Raw genomic sequence first — 17362 nt, forward strand, 5'->3', positions numbered from 1 at the left:
GTGATTCAGGCTGGTCCTTGCTGAGGTAGAGCAGCAGGACTCCCCCGGGATGCGAACCAGCAGCCTCTGTGCTGGGAATAGATGTTTCTGAGCTCTGCGCTAAGTTGAACGCTTGGGTTTAACACTCTGCTGGTCATGTGACAGGAATACTTCAGTACATCAGTATTAAATTTTGCATCAGGAACGGTCTTCAACATATTAATACAAAATTATCTTTCAAATATGCTCTATTATAGTGTGAAATGTCTGTAAATAAACCATTTGAGTATAAGTGGTCAACCACAGTGTTATATTGTTAAATTTAACGATCGATGCTCCACTAACAGTCAGCTAGCCAGGAGTAATGCTAGCTATATGTTACAAAAGCATAAACTAAATGTTATTTAGTTTTTTTTTTTGTATGTTAGTAATCCTTGAATTTCTTGCACATTCATCCGTCTCCACGCATCCCTGCCATGCTGACAGAGGGGGTCTGGAATTTCTCTTTCTTAGTTTTCTCATCCTTTCTTTTTCACACACTCCTCTCTCCTCCCTTTCATTTCCTTTTGCTTTCCCTTTGACATTCCGGATCATTCCATTGGCCGTTCACTTTTCACTCTCTCCCTCCCCCCAATGCCGTTTCCCTCCGTCGTCTCCCCATCCCTCTCATTCCAGCCTCCTCCCAGATCCATTTTCCTCTCACTCCTCCTTCCCATCTTTCTCATCCACCTCTTTTTCTCTCTTCTGCAACAGTCACCCTTCTCTCCCACCCCGTTCTTTTCCAGGGTGGGGCCCGCCACAGCCTCGCTCAGGGGAGTTGGGGCAGCGCCGCTCGCCTGCGAACAGGCTAATTAACTTTTTGAGAGGGAATAGTTAATTACCGGCGGTTAGGATAACCCCACAAGGCGAGAGGCTGCAGCTGAGATTCAATTATCAGGCAGGGAACACGGCTCCCAGCTCCCAGCGGGGCCCCCCTGCTTGGGTTACAGTGTCTCTCTGCGTACCTGGGGAGTCCGATATGAGGGACTGGGGAGGCTCTCCTTTCCCCCCCCCCGAGGGCATAAACCTGGCTGATTAAGATCCTCGTCATGTTCCCAGTCATAATTAAGTCGTAAATGACAGACTGAAAAAAAAAGAGCTGTGTTCTCTCTCTCTCTCTCTCTCTCTCTCACTCTTTCTTTTGTCATGTTTGGTAAACCTCGGTCCTTTGCCAGAACAAATCACCATGCACATTTTCCCTTTTTTAATTGCATATTTGGCTTTTATTACTGAACCATTAAAAATGTAATTCAGAGTCGACACTGCGTGCTTCTTAAGCGTTCGCTATAGGCCCGGTTATACAAAATGGCCCCGGAAGCTGAGATTCTGTAGATGCTCATGGGCTCCATCTCTCCCCTCCAGCATCCTGTTCGCCGACATTGAGGGCTTCACCAGCCTGGCGTCGCAGTGCACCGCCCAGGAACTCGTTATGACCCTCAACGAGCTGTTTGCCCGCTTTGACAAGCTGGCTTCGGTAAGAGTTCTGCTCTTCTCTCCCTCGCACGCCCCCTAGTGACACGATATAGAAACTGCTTCACATCCACTGGTTGTCGCTAAGTTTCTCGTCAATGATTCCTTGCTGCATTATAGCACTAAGATGTACTCGTGGTTGACAGGTTGGTCCTGGCACCTCTTCATTTGTTTGTTTTCCTGTTGTTTTCATTCGGCATATTTACTTTTAGCTTGTGATGGCACTCGGGCTCAGTGTGATAGAGGTTCCAATCCCGTCTGTGTGTGAGGAGTTTGTATGTTCTTTCCATGTCTTGCCAGTTACCTCCTGCAGTCCAGAGACGCCCAGTCAGTCTAACTGGCTTCTCTGAATTGCCCGTAGAGTGTGATTGTGTGTGAGTGTAAATGTAAATGAGTGTGTACAGCACAAGTATAAAGTTTGGACGCACCTACCCATAGGAAGGTTTATTTGTACTATTCTCTACATTTCAAAATAATTATAAAGACACTAAAACTATTAAATAACATATATGGAGTTATATTACTGACCAAAAATGGGTTAAACAAAAATTAATTTGTTGTGGTAGGGCAGCTCTATGGGTCAGACCTCAGAAGGTTACCGATTCAAATCCCTGGACCGGCAGAGTGATCCCACCATTGGGACCTAAACCAAGACCCTTAACCCTAATTACTCCAGAGACTGGCTGATCCCACTGTCTCCTCCGCACCAGTTACATGAGGTGGCCTCCTGGGATGCATTTCCAGCTGTGCCGAAGGAGTCCCCCTATATGCTGAGCTCTCATTGGCCGCTTTTCCTTCACCCTCTGGTCAAACTCCTCCTGGGTCAGATGGCCAAGGTCATGTGATGCGACACTGTCACTCTCCTTTGTGGACGGCTTGGCGTGTCCAAATTCTTTGCTGGTATTGTGATGGACTGGGATCCCGCACATGGCGTCCCCCAGCCATGTAGCCTGTGCAGACCCCCACAACACTGACCAGAATGAACAGTTAAAAGATAGATGATTATTTACCTTTAACCTGGTGTTGCACGTAATTTGGGTTTATGCATGTTTTAACAAATAATGATTTCTGTGCTGGCTCACAAAGAGCTGGTTTGGTTTAGCAAAATGTATGTTTGGAATGCAAGCACAAATGTTAATATTACATGTGACTCAGTGTAATTATGTGCCTAGATGGGTAGGAATCAATTAAACAGCCTCGTTTATGGAACCACTGCAGTTCATTAATATCAGAGCCACCTACATGAACGAGTCAGGGCTTCTTGTTTCTGCCTCCGAAAAAAAAAAAAACTTAAAAAATAATAGTCAGAAGATCATAGTTAGCTAGCTGGTTAGCAGAACATACTGCTTCAGCGTTTCAGCACCTTATCGTAAATAAGAAATGTTTTTTTTTATATATTTATTGCTCTGTAGTGACTGTCCAACAGGGGGCCCCACACAAACACTACTGTTCCGTGAAGTCTTTGATTAGCTCATATAGTATATCAGACGGTCTGTACAGTAACTCAATACTGACCCCCCCCCCCCCACCAGGAGAACCACTGTTTGCGTATCAAGATCCTGGGCGACTGCTACTACTGCGTGTCTGGTCTTCCGGAGCCCCGGGCTGACCACGCCCACTGCTGCGTGGAGATGGGCGTCGACATGATCGAAGCCATATCGTGAGTCTCACGTATGCCACGGGTCACATGGCACTAGTGACTGCCGTGTTGGAACTCATTCTTTTTAATTCTGGGAAATACATTCTTTTCTGCCTATGGCACTAGGTCTAACACACTCTTAAATAAAGAAGCAATGATTTAGCAAATGAAATGCCAGGAAGTCATTGGGTTCAAGTTCTTCTTGGCCAGTAATAATAAGCAGTAATAATAATAGGCAGTTTTGGGCTCATAAGCTATACTTGCACAGAGCTGTAGGGGGCGCTCAGACACGTCCGGCTCAGGCCGCATGTCACCTGTGTGCAGGCTGGTCCGCGAGGTGACGGGCGTCAACGTCAACATGCGTGTGGGCATCCACAGCGGCCGCGTGCACTGTGGCGTCCTCGGCCTGCGCAAGTGGCAGTTCGACGTCTGGTCCAACGACGTCACCCTGGCCAATCACATGGAGGCTGGCGGCAAGGCGGGGTAAGGAGGCGGGGCCTCGCCGAGGGGGGGGGGGGGGTGGGTGTGTAAAAACGTGTTGTGTTACTGATGTATTCAGTTACATACAAAACACAGTCAGTATAAGAGTATTACTTGTTTTCATGTGGTCAATAAATTACTATTACACAGATACCAGTTAAAACAATCTACGATGCCGATTAATGCTTCCTAAAGCTGTACGAACGATGTAACTGACACACCCTCCCACCCCTCGATCACAATTAGCCTGAGCTATGAGTTTTGGGTCTCTGCCCCCTCATGCAGACGCATCCACATCACGAAGGCCACATTGCAGTACCTGAATGGGGACTACGAGGTAGAACCGGGCTTCGGTGGAGAAAGAAACGCCTACCTGAAGGAGCACAGCATCGAGACCTTCCTGGTGCTGGGCTGCAGCCAGAAAAGGGTCAGTTTCAGTTCCTCCAATTGGGCAGTTCGAATTGACCTATCAAAGCACTTGACACATGGTATACGCACACATCAATGGAAGCAGCACTGAGGATTTTGCTAGATTGGCAGAACCCAGTCCTTGGACTTTGTCATCCTGTAGTGCTATGTTACCTGCTGTGCCATTGAAGAAGTCAGCTCCTCTGGGGCTTTTCATCCTTTGTACAGTCCTTCACGGCACCCTGTCTGACCTTAGCCACGCCCAGCACGTGCCGTCTTCTACCTGCTTGAGTTAACTCCCTGGTTTGCCAGCAGGTCTTACACTGGATTCGGTGGACTTGGGAGGGGGGAGGATTCCTTGGGCGTGTCAGCAGTGTGTCCCTCCTAACTGTACAGTGGCTGCCACTGTCCCCCATGCAGAAGGAGGAGAAAGCCATGATGGCCAAGATGCAACGGAACCGCGCCAACTCTAACGAAGGCCTGGTGCCCCGCTGGGTTCCTGACAGATCCTTCTCTAGGACCAAAGACTCCAAGGTCTTCAGGCAGATGGTGAGTGTAGGCGGGACACCGTCACGAACCAGCTGCAGCAGACAGGGGGTCTCCTGAAGGCCTCCCCAGCCAGGCCTGTGGTTTACGGCAGACTCAACACATGCTGGGTGCATTCAGCCCCATCTGAAAAATTAATTATTAGCCATAATGCAGAACTGATCTTAGTTAAGTTTTCTGTTGCACTTCCATCTACTAAGTATTAAGCCAAAGACCCCTTTCTTTGTTCTTTGAGTATACATTTCATGAAATTCCCCCTGGGATTATTAACCTTATCTAATCTAAACTAAATCAAACTGTGCTGATAGGTTTTATTATATGGGGTTTCATAGCTTATGTCTGCTCTTTTGCAGGGCATTGATGAGACGTCAAGCAAAGACAAGTAAGCGTTTGCTTTTTTTTCTTTAAGTGGCCAGATTATGAGCAATTTAAGGTCTTACACTGAATTAGTAGGACTTCAAGGTCACCTTGACTTATTCAACTGAAAATGAATGATTTTCCTATGAAATATCTAATGATACCTCAACACATATTCAGGTTTTAAACCAGAGGTGTCAAAGTCCAGTCCTGGAGGACCGGAGCCCTGTGTAGCTTAGTTCCTTCCCTGTTCCACCACAAATGATTCAGCTCTAGAGCTGTGTGGTAATTAGCACGAGGAGCTGAATCAGGTGTGTTAAACGAGGGGAAACCCAAAGATGTGCAGGGCTGTATGTCCAGTTAATATGTGTGGCATTGGGCCAAGCAGAAGCTTTACATGAGAGAGGACTCGGGTGAAGCTTAGCGCAGTGCTGCCGGACGTGGCGGTGGGTCCCCATTCAGGGTTCTCCTCCCTCCCTCCCATGGCACTCTGCACCTCCTCCCCCCCACCTGCAGCCGGGGCGTCCAGGAGGCCATGAACCCCGAGGACGAGGTCGATGAGTTCCTGGGGCGAGCCATCGACGCCCGCAGCATCGACCAGCTCCGCAAGGACCACGTGCGCAAGTTCCTTCTCACCTTTCAGACGTCTAGCCTAGAGAAGAAGGTGCGTGGGCCGCTGACCCCGTCCACCATAGCCGTCCCTCCACCCGTGTCTGGTGCCCTCTGCTGTCACCTGCTGCAGCTCATATAGGACGTTACTCTTGCTTTGGGCTTGCGTGTGACACCGTCATTTTGGCAGGATCCTGTCATATGACACTGTGTGTCACGCCTCCCTGCGGTCGGTCACAACCTGCCAGACTTCCACAGCCTCAAGTGAACCCCAAGCTGGGCGTTTCTTACATGGCAGAGTATCCAGATGTAGCTATAAAAGTATAAATGATCAATACAGGCAGTTCCTGACTGACATAAGTAATCTGCCCAATCCCATACTGAAATCACATTAATCAGGATTACGCCCCCATACCATTAAAGACACCTAATAGCAAAACACACAAGGAAAAAATATATTACCTATACGCACTAAAGAACACATATTAAATAGATGAAATGTTACTGTTAATTCACTCATATTGCATATCCGTTAGTTGCATTAGTGCTTTTGTAAATTACGTTTAATTTATCCGTAATTCCGAATTGGCTATGATACCAAGTGTGGGGAGCCGCCTGTATCGGTGCCCACGGACTGACGCACCCATGCTTGCCTGTTCGCAGTACTCCAAGAAGGTGGACGATCGCTTCGGGGGCTACGTGGCCTGTACTTTGCTGGTGTTCTGCTTCATCTCCTTTATCCAGATTGTCATCTTCCCACAGTAAGTGATCCCAGCACCTGAACACACATGCATATGCATGCACGCACAAACACACACACACACACACACACACACACGTACCAAGCATCCTCTCGGTTCCTATTGAGTCACTATACTGACGTGCATTCTGCCATATATATGGGTGACCGGAGACAATAATTGAATTTTTAAAATTCTTATAAAATGAAGAAAAATTACACAACAGAAAAAAAAATCTTTTTAAAGTTAAGTTGTATCAGTTTGCTGAACATCAGTGGTGTTTGAGGGAATCTGAGTTATGCAGGAAGATGCCATATCCCTTTCATCAGCTGATCGCATTCAACAATTGTCCCTGGTCAAATAAGTTCTAATCAGGATTGTAATATAGAAAATTACCTTTACACCCTTGCATATGGGGTTATGCTTTGTGTTTTTAAAGAGATGCCTTGTGTTAATGTTCTAGCACAATGTTTTCCAGTCCGGCCCTTGGGGACCCATAGTCGGCCCACATTTTTGCTCCCTCCCAGCTCCTGCAAAAACGTGGACTGACTGTAGGTCCCCAAGGACCGGATTGGGAACCGCTGTTCTAGACCTCTGTGGTTCTGTGGGTCTGACCTCCCATCTCCTTTGTATTGCAGCACCCCCCTCATGCTGGGCATTTACATTAGCATCTTCATCATCCTGGCCAACATCCTCTTCGTCTGTGCCATCTACTCCTGCATTAAGGTGGGGCTGCTGAACACCGTCTCAGCTCATACTGTAACTAAACACCGTGTTAGGCAGGCCGCAGTTTTAGTTATATAAAAATGACAGGTCAGTATTAGAAACAGTTACCACAGTACTAACACCAGTATAATGATGATGATTATAATCATAATAATAGTAATAGCATAATAATAAACATGATAGATATGGAGGCTTTTTTGTGAGGAACCTACTAAGCCTTTATGGAGTTTATTATGGTGTACAGAGATGAGTATTTTACTGCTCAGAAATTAAGGATCGAGGGACTTTTGTCATTTACTTGTGGTTTTACACAATTAAAATGAAATGTACTGGTACCCTCCTTAATAACATATCATACATGCACAACACAACAATCAACATGGTTTTAAATAAATACATATAGAAATATGAACAATATATAAAAATTAGGGCACTTTTCCACTGCACCAAGTACCGTACTTTTCCATTGACGTCCGGTAGAGTACCAGTACTGAAAGTGCCAGACCATTCTTGGGTACTTCTTTGGTACTTCGGTACTTTGTGGTGGGACGATTGGTTCTGCAAAAAGCCTGCCTCTGGAACACAATAGAAACACTGTCTTGAAAACAGTTGCGAACTCAGAAAACAACGATAAACGAAGTAAAAAACAAAAAAAGCAGTAGGTAGTAGGAAAATATACAAAAGATTCAGATGGCATGACAAGAAATTAAAAAAGTATTTTGCTGAATATACCAATACAGCACACATACAGCGAGCTGTCCTGATGATTTTGTAATAAATATAGCGATGTGATTTTTTTGTAATAAATATTGGGGTGTTTATGAAACAAAATAGGGGTACAAAATATCTCACAAACCCGTCTTTGAGTGATTCAAACAGCAAGGATGAAAATGATTATGATTGTTTCAGGGAATGCATGCAGTACTCACGCAAAAGCAGCGGGGGTAAACATTAAACTGATTTTTAAACAATATATAAAAGGAATAATAATTAAAATGGCAAAGCTTGCTAAGTTTTGTTTTTCCTATGACAGAGTAACAGAGTAAAAATATATTAACAAAATTTTAACCCCCCGTGCCATAATGTCCATACAGAATTGAGAAAAAGTTAGAAAAAGCCTGATTTTAATAAAGCTCACTAGCGATGTAAGAATTGTATGTACATAACATGCGAGGTGGGTATTAATATTGCACATTGCCAAGCTGTATAATATAATACAGCCATTTTTCGAATTCAGTACAAAAAACCACGCCTTGCATTGCGATGTCATTTGGCACCGGTACCAGTTTTTTACCCCAGTGGAAAACCATCACTTTGAAGTACCTTACTTTTGGTACTTTCTCGAAGTACCAGAAGCACGGTACCTAGTGCGGAGGAAGAGCGTCCTTAGAGATTAGTCATGAAACAGCCAGTGTGTAACAGCTAGGCGAGGATAATTACAGCACAGCACCCTGGAAATTGCAGTGAGGACAGGTTGATATAAATGAGCTGCACAGTCGCCCAGATTAATGACATCACTCTCTCTCTCTCTGTTCCAGCTGTTTCCAGCTGCTATGCAGACCGTGTCGAAGAAGATAGTTCAGTCTCGCACCAACAGCACCCTGGTGGGGGTCTTCACCATTATCCTCGTTTTCATCGCTGCCTTCGTCAACATGGTAAGGGTGCAACCACCACACTCACGCCTGGTTATCACTCCTCCCAAACTGGTGCCATGTGATTGTCAGTTGTGGCCACACGAGGGCGCACACGTATACCTGTGCCGCCACCTTCACGAGGCTTCGAGTTCCCTAGGGACAGTGTGTGGGTGGTCTGTACAGTTCAGCTGTATCCCTAGTTAATGAGTGGGAGGTTTCTCCCTATTAACATTCACTGGAACACTGAATTACATTGCAGTTCATATATTTTTTTTGTCGCATTTTAGCCAGGGAATGCCAAATATTTCAAGAATTTAAATAATTGTGTTTAAAAGATTCCAGGGGAGATATTTCGAAGTTTACTAAAATATACAGGTAAGGTCAGGAACAGTAAAGTCACATTGTTATAATAAATTTTGCATTTTTCACATTTATGTTTTATTTCCTTTAAAACTGAACTGCATTTTGCAAAACCTTTTCTTTATTCTTTCCGGCATGAATTATATAGATGACGGGAAAGCTATTGACTAAGTTACCTCACTGTACAATAATTAGGTTATTAGATGATATTGTAACTAATCAGGTACTATTCCTCCAGTAACTGAAAACCGGAGAATGCAGTGCTGCATTAAATGCGGCTCCAGTTAGTTGTAGGGATCCATAGAGTTCCCTGTGAGGGGTGGATCAGCTGTTACTGGGAGAGGGATCCTCTGCTCTACGTGTCTTTGGTACTGGCGTGTCAAACTTGAGACATCTCACTGGGTGATCTGGCCACGTCACCCCCCCCCCCCCCCCCGCACTCTCTCTGCAGTTTACCTGCAACACGGAGAGTCTGGTGGACTGTCTGGCCCGCGAACACAACACCTCCAGGGACCAGATGACCCTGTGTCTGATCCAAAACCTGTCCGCCTTAACTATAGAGGGGCTGGCTCTGTGCCCTGGCCAGACGCACGCCTGCCCGTTCCCCGAGGTGAGAACCTTTCAGAAGGCAGTCACATGTCAGGAGACCTCCGTGTCCTTCAGTGTTCCGGGAACACTGTTCAGTGAACCTTCTGGAACCATTGTGTCATCATATCTGCTTATGCCATTATTAAAAGCTATTAGTTTAGCCTATTTCTAACATGCTAGCAGAGATATTTTCAGTTCCATGAAAGCCGAAGCTGGACCTTTTGTGTCGGATTTCCCTCAAAAGATATTTTATTTGTGCAGGTACATGGATACAGCTACATAGCTGGTTCTGCATGACATCATCCCACGTCATGTGGGAACAATAAGAACCAGGTCATACTTAACAGCATCCTTAAGTCTCCATTCAAGCAGTCTGTGAGCCTCTGAGAATTTTCTAGCACTTCCAGAAATCATGACATAACGGCACCCATGAGCCATGAGTGTGAAAAGCGTGACAGACCAGGATTGTGATGCATTGGGGGGGGGGGGACAGGAGAGAATATCCAGTGCTGAGAGCGAATTGAAAGTATTGAATTTAATACTGTTTTTACTATAAAAATGTGATTATCTGGGCTTAAGGTCATGGGGCCATGGGGCCCTCCCTAACCCCCCCCCCCCCCCCGTCTTGTTGCCGGTATTGATTATTTTCTCCATAGGGATGAATGTGCACGCTAATACACAGCAGGTGACCTTGATGCTGATGTAGCCTTGTATGCATGAATCCTTGTTTTTTTATAGGTGCCCTAGTGGAAATGGATGCGTACTGTACTATGCAGCTGAAAGGGGGAGGGGCATCTCTGAAGCGGGGGGCTTCCTGTGGAGGGTGGGACTGGGGGCGGGGCCTGATCGGTGTGTGACGCCCCGCCTGTCTCTGTGCCCCAGTACTTCAGCTACAGCGTTCTGCTCACCCTGCTGGCCTGCTCAGTCTTCCTCCAGATCAGCAGCATCGGCAAGCTGGCCCTCATGCTGATCATACAGCTCAGCTTCCTGCTGCTGGTCGAGTGGCCCCAGGCGGCCCTCTTCGACAACGCCGACCTGCTGGTCACAGCCAACTCCCTGTGAGTGCGGCTCCGCCGAGGGGTGGGGGCCGCCTGGGTGGGCGGCGGCTTTACGCATCTGGGTTGTTGTTGCCCTTTAGACTGTTTCATTAGATGAACATGTTTTCTGTATTTTCAATGGGTTCCTGCCCTGGAAAGACTAAGCGCTTTTATTTCCCTGTATTCACTTCTCCTCTGGGGGTGGCGTGTGGCTCAGTGGCTTAGGATCAGAAGGTCACTGGTTCAAATCCCAGGGTTGGCAGAGTGATTTCCACCCAGAGCTGGTGCCAGCAGAAAATGAATGGGGGGGGGGACAGAGAGGAAATTCAAAGCCAGCAGCATTTACCAACTAGAAGCAACAGCATTTTAAGCAACAACCACCAAGTTAAGTCACTCATAACACTATGGAGAAACATCAGCTAACAAACACATGCCAGTGGAAACTGAGAATCTAATGCGGAACATGTAAGACAGACAGCAGAGAGTAGGAGGCACATACTGTCCTGTAGCCTGGCTATTATGAAAATTAACGAAGCTGTTAGTGACATAAACAACAGCCTAATACTATAGGCCTACCCAGCAAATACGCGTATAAGTATCCCTCAACCAACCTACGCTCCAAAACATGGGGGGAAAAAAGTCTTCACTGGCTTCTCGTAGCCAAGGTGCCCTGGCTGAATGCTCGCGTTATCAGTATCAGGGCCTGGCAGTGAACGTCTGCTCTGCCAAAGTCGTTTTTTCTGGCTGACCTGTGCTGACCTGTGCGGCTGGTTGGTCAGCACTGGTTGATATGCTAGTCCCAGGGTCCTCTACCGTAGGTATTTTTTAAATCTATTTTCCGATGTCCATTTTATTAGTTTAAAGCTAAACAGCAAACTAAGCTAGCTATCTTCTTGAAATGGTGTGCGGAAGCTGCCAAATCCACCACACACAACGTAATTATATTATGTTACGCTATGTTACGTTACGCTACGTTACGTTACGTTAGCTCAAACAGACAACCAGTCAAGTGGGCTGGTGAGGATTTGAAAAAGTGGCTCAAGCGTGACTTTGGATTTAATAAATTATGCTGGGCTGAATTATGTATTAATAATAATAATAATAATAATTGATAATATAGCAGTCCCACGGTGGCGCAGTGGTTAGCACTACTGCTTCACAGCAAGAAGGTCTTGGGTTCGGTCCCTTTTAACATGAAAATATTTTTATTTAATTTTTTTAAAAAGAAGACCTTGATCTGCACTGGGGCTGGGTAATCTATCTGACGCCCCCCCCCCCCCCCCAGGCTTGATTTCCCCATTGGGCCCCTAAGCAAGGCCCTTACTCCTCAATTGCTCCAGGGACTGTGTGACCCCACCTCCTCAAAATAAAAATGTATGTTGGTTTGGAAAACAGCATTAGCTAAATCAGTCATATGTAAATACAGTTTGTAATGGTGTTTTCTCTTACTGTTTTATCCAGGCCCAGTTTTAATGAGACTACTGACCAATGGTATGTGTCCACAGGAGCCTTTTTATCAGCGAATTATGAAACATCGCATATCACATAAATATGCTTTACTTTTTGGAATTGTGAAATGTGCAAATTAAAATAAACATAAAACCTTACCATCTACCATTTACTGACAGTGTTGTATTTGTTTACTGAAGTATGTACACTGTCCGTCTCTCTTGCAGCCCATATAGTGTGACCAAAGTGTCCCTCAAAGTTATGACCCCAGTCATCTTGACCGTCTTTGTGCTGGCACTGTACCTACACGCCCAGCAGGTGGAGTCCACAGCCAGACTCGACTTCTTATGGAAACTGCAGGTACTGCAGGCCTGTGTGCCGAAGCAACATAATCTGCTCTAGATAGCAAAGCCGTGCCGGGAAGCGATGGTGGAAAATGCACTTCGAATGACTGACAGACACCATGGTTCCTTAATTCAGCTAAAAACCACCTTAGTGCCGGTGTGGGCTTCAGCTAAACCACCAGCCAGATCTTCCACTCCTGATCTTCAGTTCATAGTGCCGGTATATGAGTACAGATCACTTGTTCTAGGCCTCCCTCGGGCTTCCAGCTCCCTGTCCGTTCCCCCCTCCCTCCAGGCCACCGAAGAAAAGGAGGAGATGGAGGAGCTCCAGGCCTACAACCGGCGACTCCTCCACAACATCCTGCCCAAGGACGTGGCCGCCCACTTCCTGGCCCGTGAGCGCCGCAACGACGAGCTCTATTACCAGTCCTGCGAGTGCGTGGCCGTCATGTTCGCCTCCATCAGCAACTTCTCCGAGTTCTACGTGGAGCTGGAGGCCAACAACGAAGGCGTGGAGTGTCTGCGGCTCCTCAACGAGATCATCGCCGACTTCGACGAGGTAAACGCGGGACACCGTTCCCTCTATTTCTCTTCCCCCGAGGTTATAAAAGCATGTCATCGACTGGCGAAAAGCACACTCAGTTGTTCGCTATTTTTCCAGATCATCAGCGAGGATAAATATCGACAACTAGAGAAGATCAAAACCATCGGCAGCACCTACATGGCAGCCTCTGGTTTGAACGACTCCACCTACGACAAGGAGGGCCGCTCGCACATCATCGCCCTGGCCGATTATGCCATGAGGCTGAGGGAGCAGATGAAGTACATCAACGAGCATTCCTTCAATAATTTCCAGATGAAGATCGGTGAGCAACAAATACACCGCATGCAGCTAACGCTTTACGTACTTGGCTGAACCCTAGTCGTAGGCTGTTGTTGAACACAGGGGCTTCTTGACTTACGATGGGGTTACGTTCCGGTGAACCCGTCCTAAGTTGAAAATGTCGTAAGTGGAAAATGCATATGATGTGACACACTTTGGTGGTTAGTAGTCATAATGGGCTTGGGAACATACAGTTAAACAGAACAAAAAACATTGTACCGTACACTGTTAACCACCGTGCAAGATTTTTACACTCGTTATCGCTACATAGACGGGATGTGTGGATGCTGCCATCTACCAACATCACTAGAAAACATCGTGTGTTATATCACAAGCCTGGGAACAGATCAAAGTTTGATGACTGTTGAATGTGCATTGGCATCATACATTTGTAAAGTCAATCGTTAGTCGATCGTTAATGTTAGTCAAACCATCGTACAGTGAGGAGCATCTGTACTATGAAAAGAATAATCTGTTGACCCCATCATTCTGAGATCTGAGGTTGAGGATAAAGAAAGTTTTGTGATGAAACTGGGGAACAGCATCATTCTGTTGTGAGGAACCTTCTCATTGTCCCTGATTTCCAAGCCATTAAAGTAAGAGGATGACATGTGATCTGTTGTTCAGGTCTGAACATCGGGCCTGTGGTGGCTGGAGTCATAGGTGCTCGGAAGCCGCAGTACGACATCTGGGGGAACACCGTCAATGTGGCCAGTCGCATGGATAGCACAGGGGTTCCCGACCGCATCCAGGTACCAACAGAGTTTCCTTAGTGACGATTCTGCTTCTGTCTCCCCTCCTCTTCCCCATTCTGTTTTTGATTATTTTCCCATGAACCTGGGACTGCTTGAGATTTCTCAGCGTTTTACCTTCGTCACATCCAGAGGGTCAGACGGTCCACTGTTCCTCATTGTTGCGGGAGCAGCAAGTGGCTCAGCAGGTTAAGACCTGTCTGTGATCAGAAGGTTGTTGGTTCAAATCCCGTCTTTGGTAGAATGCACATTCTTCAGCCAGGCTGATCCTGAGCTCAGGCCCCAGGCTTTGCTTTCAGCTGTATATATGTGTCTCCAAGGAGAGCAAGATACGATGTGCAAAAAAGAAGCATTGCGATGTGCCTGTACTTGTGCAAGTGAAGCTTCATTTCATTTCAGGTGACCACAGACCTATACCAGGTGCTGGACAGCAAAGGCTACCAGCTGGAGTTTCGTGGCGTCGTCAAGGTCAAAGGGAAGGGCGAGATGACCACCTACTTCCTGAATGACGGCCCCCCAAGCAGTTAGCAGCGAGTGCCGGAGTTCCCGCCCGGATAGAATAACACAGCCAGAGGGAGACCCCCCCCCACCCGCCCCCCGCAAGTCAAGCAGCAGCGAGCGCAGAAGACACGCAGCCGTGTGATCACTTGAACAAAATAATAATAATAACAAACAAAGACTTGGGAGACTCACCGAGCACTGAGGAGCAAGTAGCGAGTTCGACACACTCGTTACGGTCTGCACACGTCGAAAGAAGATTGTTCTTGTTTAAAAGCCTCTGTCCATCCCAAGCGACTTGAAAGATATAAAGTCTATTTAATGAAGGCCCTTTGGCCTTGGAAGGAAATTACTGTACAGAAGGTTACTTTTTTGTCCATTTTTTAGTTATGTTTGTTTCAGAAGTATTTAAATGCGAGTACTTCTCTTCCATTTCTGGATAACTTATTTATTTTAGTCAGGATGTCCTTCATGAATAAGCTTTCTTGTATACCATACCATACACTGATCTTTTTTTAATATTGACCAAAGAGCAAATTATTTAATGGAAACAAATATAACACATATTTAAATTCCTTTGAAATATTCTCTGTAGTTATGATTCCTATAAATACGATTATTTTTTTTTTTTTTGGGCTGGAATTTTTTTTTCTTGAATTTTTTTTGCAATTTTTTTTTCCCGCCTCCTATCCCACGCTGTCGGTGACGACTCAACTAACACACTACTACTTTTTTTTGTTTTTGTTGTTATCGCCTCCCTGTACCGAATAGGGAAACACCATCAATCAGCGCATTTAAATCTCCTCCCCCTTCGGGTTTATAAAATATAAGGAAAAGTCTGGGGCCTTGTGTTCCGGCCAGTCCCCCCCGTGGGGGCCGCAGTCTGTGCCACACGCCAGCCCCCGCCAGGCACCACCCGAGTCCATTCCTTTGGCCGTGGCGCTATATACAAATGGAAGGCTCTGCCCTTATTAGTTCCCCACTAACTCTCCATTACGTTTCTTCTCTTTCAAAGAAGTATTTTTGGTACAAACCAGAGCGACCTGTGTGGAACAAAAAAAAAGTTATGGAAAGCTATGGCACTGGATACCATGGTACCAGACAGTCACGTTTTATGTTTTCAGAAAAGACTTTTTTACGAAAGAAATATAAATTATGACTGAATACTGTGCTTTATAATCTTCAAGGGGCATAACTCTTTTCACTGTGAGGTTTTATGATTAAAACGAATTGCTTTCTTGCCAAATTTACTGCTCTAAAGCATGTCTGATCGTGGTATCCTCCTATATTTTTGTTCGTTCCTTGTTTTAATGTTGGATATTTTTATCACCGCTGTATTTACCTTTTTATTGTTCTTATTACTGTTATAATTCCATTCCAACTGAAGTGACCCGAGATCCGAACACTTTTTTTTTTTTTTTTCTCACGGCAAGTCGTGTGTAAGCACAAGCTTGTTAGTACTAACTGGTCAACTGACGTCAATAATAAAATAAACCAGTCAGGCGCTGGGTCTGTGATACTTTAGGCACTGGCTTTCATTATGCATAGCTAAGTTCATGTCGATATTTCATGACAGGCAAAAAATGCCCACTAGCCTCTGTTTGCTCTCCCCTACCCTGAAATGTACTTGGCGGTACATCTGGCCGTACTTTGTTCATAATACAGTGCTAATATAGTGCTTAAAGATAAATGGTAACGGAAGATTGAAGGAAAAAAAAAATCATAGTCGCACCTGTAGTATGTGTAATCTTTCCAGAAAATTACGTTGCCTTAAACGAGCACTGCATTTCGGAACCCCTACAGAGGACCCCCTTTGGGTTCCTGTGTGACTTGTGTTGTCGTAAGTACATACGGTTTGTGTTGTGGCTGGGGCATAGGGGGCGCCGGCGTGCCGCGGTACCCTGCAGGCAGCCGTGATGGTGATGTCCACTCACAGTCCCCCGTCCACGATGCTCCCGCCTTTTCTCTGCTGGCTGTGTCACATCTTGCCCGTAAAAACAGCTCTGATTGTTGTGCAAGCAGTTGATCAGATGTCCAGGCTTGTGCCCCCGTATTTTTTATTATTCGTTTTGGTTCCCTCCCTTTTTTGGGAGGTATGATTTTTTTGCCCAGCACATGAAGGAGAAGCCAGGAGGACGTCGCTCGCCGGTGTGGCTTTAAGGACGGAGCTTCGGGGGAGATGAGGCTGGCTGCGTCTATGGGAAGGTCGGGGATTCACACAGGGCCGTGAACCACACCAACCGGGCCCCTCGTACCACGCGACCCGGGCCCCGCATAATTGACTGTGGTGTCAAACGCTTTTATGGATTCTGCTTTCTTGTCTCAAAATCTAAGGACGATATAAAGGGGCTGGCTTTCCAATTTTTAAAAAAAGACAAAGTGAAGAAACAATTCATTTTAAAACAGAGAGGTAAAGAATAATAAATGGCTGGTTTAATTATTATTATTTTGCTTTTGTCATGTATTTTTTCCCCAAGTACAATACACACATTGAACAAAAAATGTCTCCTTGAAAATAGTAAAACTGGAATTGAACTGCAAAGTCATTATTTGGTTCTTAATAAACTACTAAACTGAACATCATCAAAATATTAAGAGAACTGTGTAAAAGTACATATTTATCGAAGAAAACCACACCTTCCCTTCACAAGAGCACCTTGGGCAGGTAGAATGAAGTGTTTGTGCAAGATGATTAACTGACAGTCTTTGGTTTGACCTCCAGGTTTGTTGTAGAACTACTTGAAGCTTTGGGAGGAGATATACAAGAAAACAAAGATTAAAAAATGGACATTTAATGATTCACCTTCTGCTTGTTGAGCCTATA

General features: G+C 45.7%; 1 protein-coding gene across 1 annotated transcript in view; it reads left to right on the forward strand.

Moving 5' to 3' along the window:
- The window catches only part of adcy6a (adenylate cyclase 6a), a 49335-nt gene extending 32354 nt beyond the window's left edge, over positions 1–16981 (forward strand). The window contains exons 6-23 of the mRNA XM_023799753.2: positions 1381–1492; positions 3021–3148; positions 3452–3610; positions 3893–4034; positions 4436–4564; positions 4915–4943; positions 5435–5582; positions 6191–6288; positions 6906–6993; positions 8532–8648; positions 9439–9597; positions 10458–10633; positions 12074–12103; positions 12289–12421; positions 12701–12964; positions 13067–13271; positions 13916–14040; positions 14440–16981. Coding sequence (XP_023655521.1) covers positions 1381–1492; positions 3021–3148; positions 3452–3610; positions 3893–4034; positions 4436–4564; positions 4915–4943; positions 5435–5582; positions 6191–6288; positions 6906–6993; positions 8532–8648; positions 9439–9597; positions 10458–10633; positions 12074–12103; positions 12289–12421; positions 12701–12964; positions 13067–13271; positions 13916–14040; positions 14440–14568 — 2371 coding nt within the window. The 3' untranslated portion in view covers positions 14569–16981. The remainder of the gene's footprint in view (positions 1–1380; positions 1493–3020; positions 3149–3451; positions 3611–3892; positions 4035–4435; positions 4565–4914; positions 4944–5434; positions 5583–6190; positions 6289–6905; positions 6994–8531; positions 8649–9438; positions 9598–10457; positions 10634–12073; positions 12104–12288; positions 12422–12700; positions 12965–13066; positions 13272–13915; positions 14041–14439) is intronic.
- Positions 16982–17362: the final 381 nt, after the last annotated feature.

Source organism: Paramormyrops kingsleyae, chromosome 8 (genome assembly GCF_048594095.1).
Source record: "Paramormyrops kingsleyae isolate MSU_618 chromosome 8, PKINGS_0.4, whole genome shotgun sequence".
NCBI classification, from domain to species: Eukaryota; Metazoa; Chordata; class Actinopteri; order Osteoglossiformes; family Mormyridae; genus Paramormyrops; species Paramormyrops kingsleyae.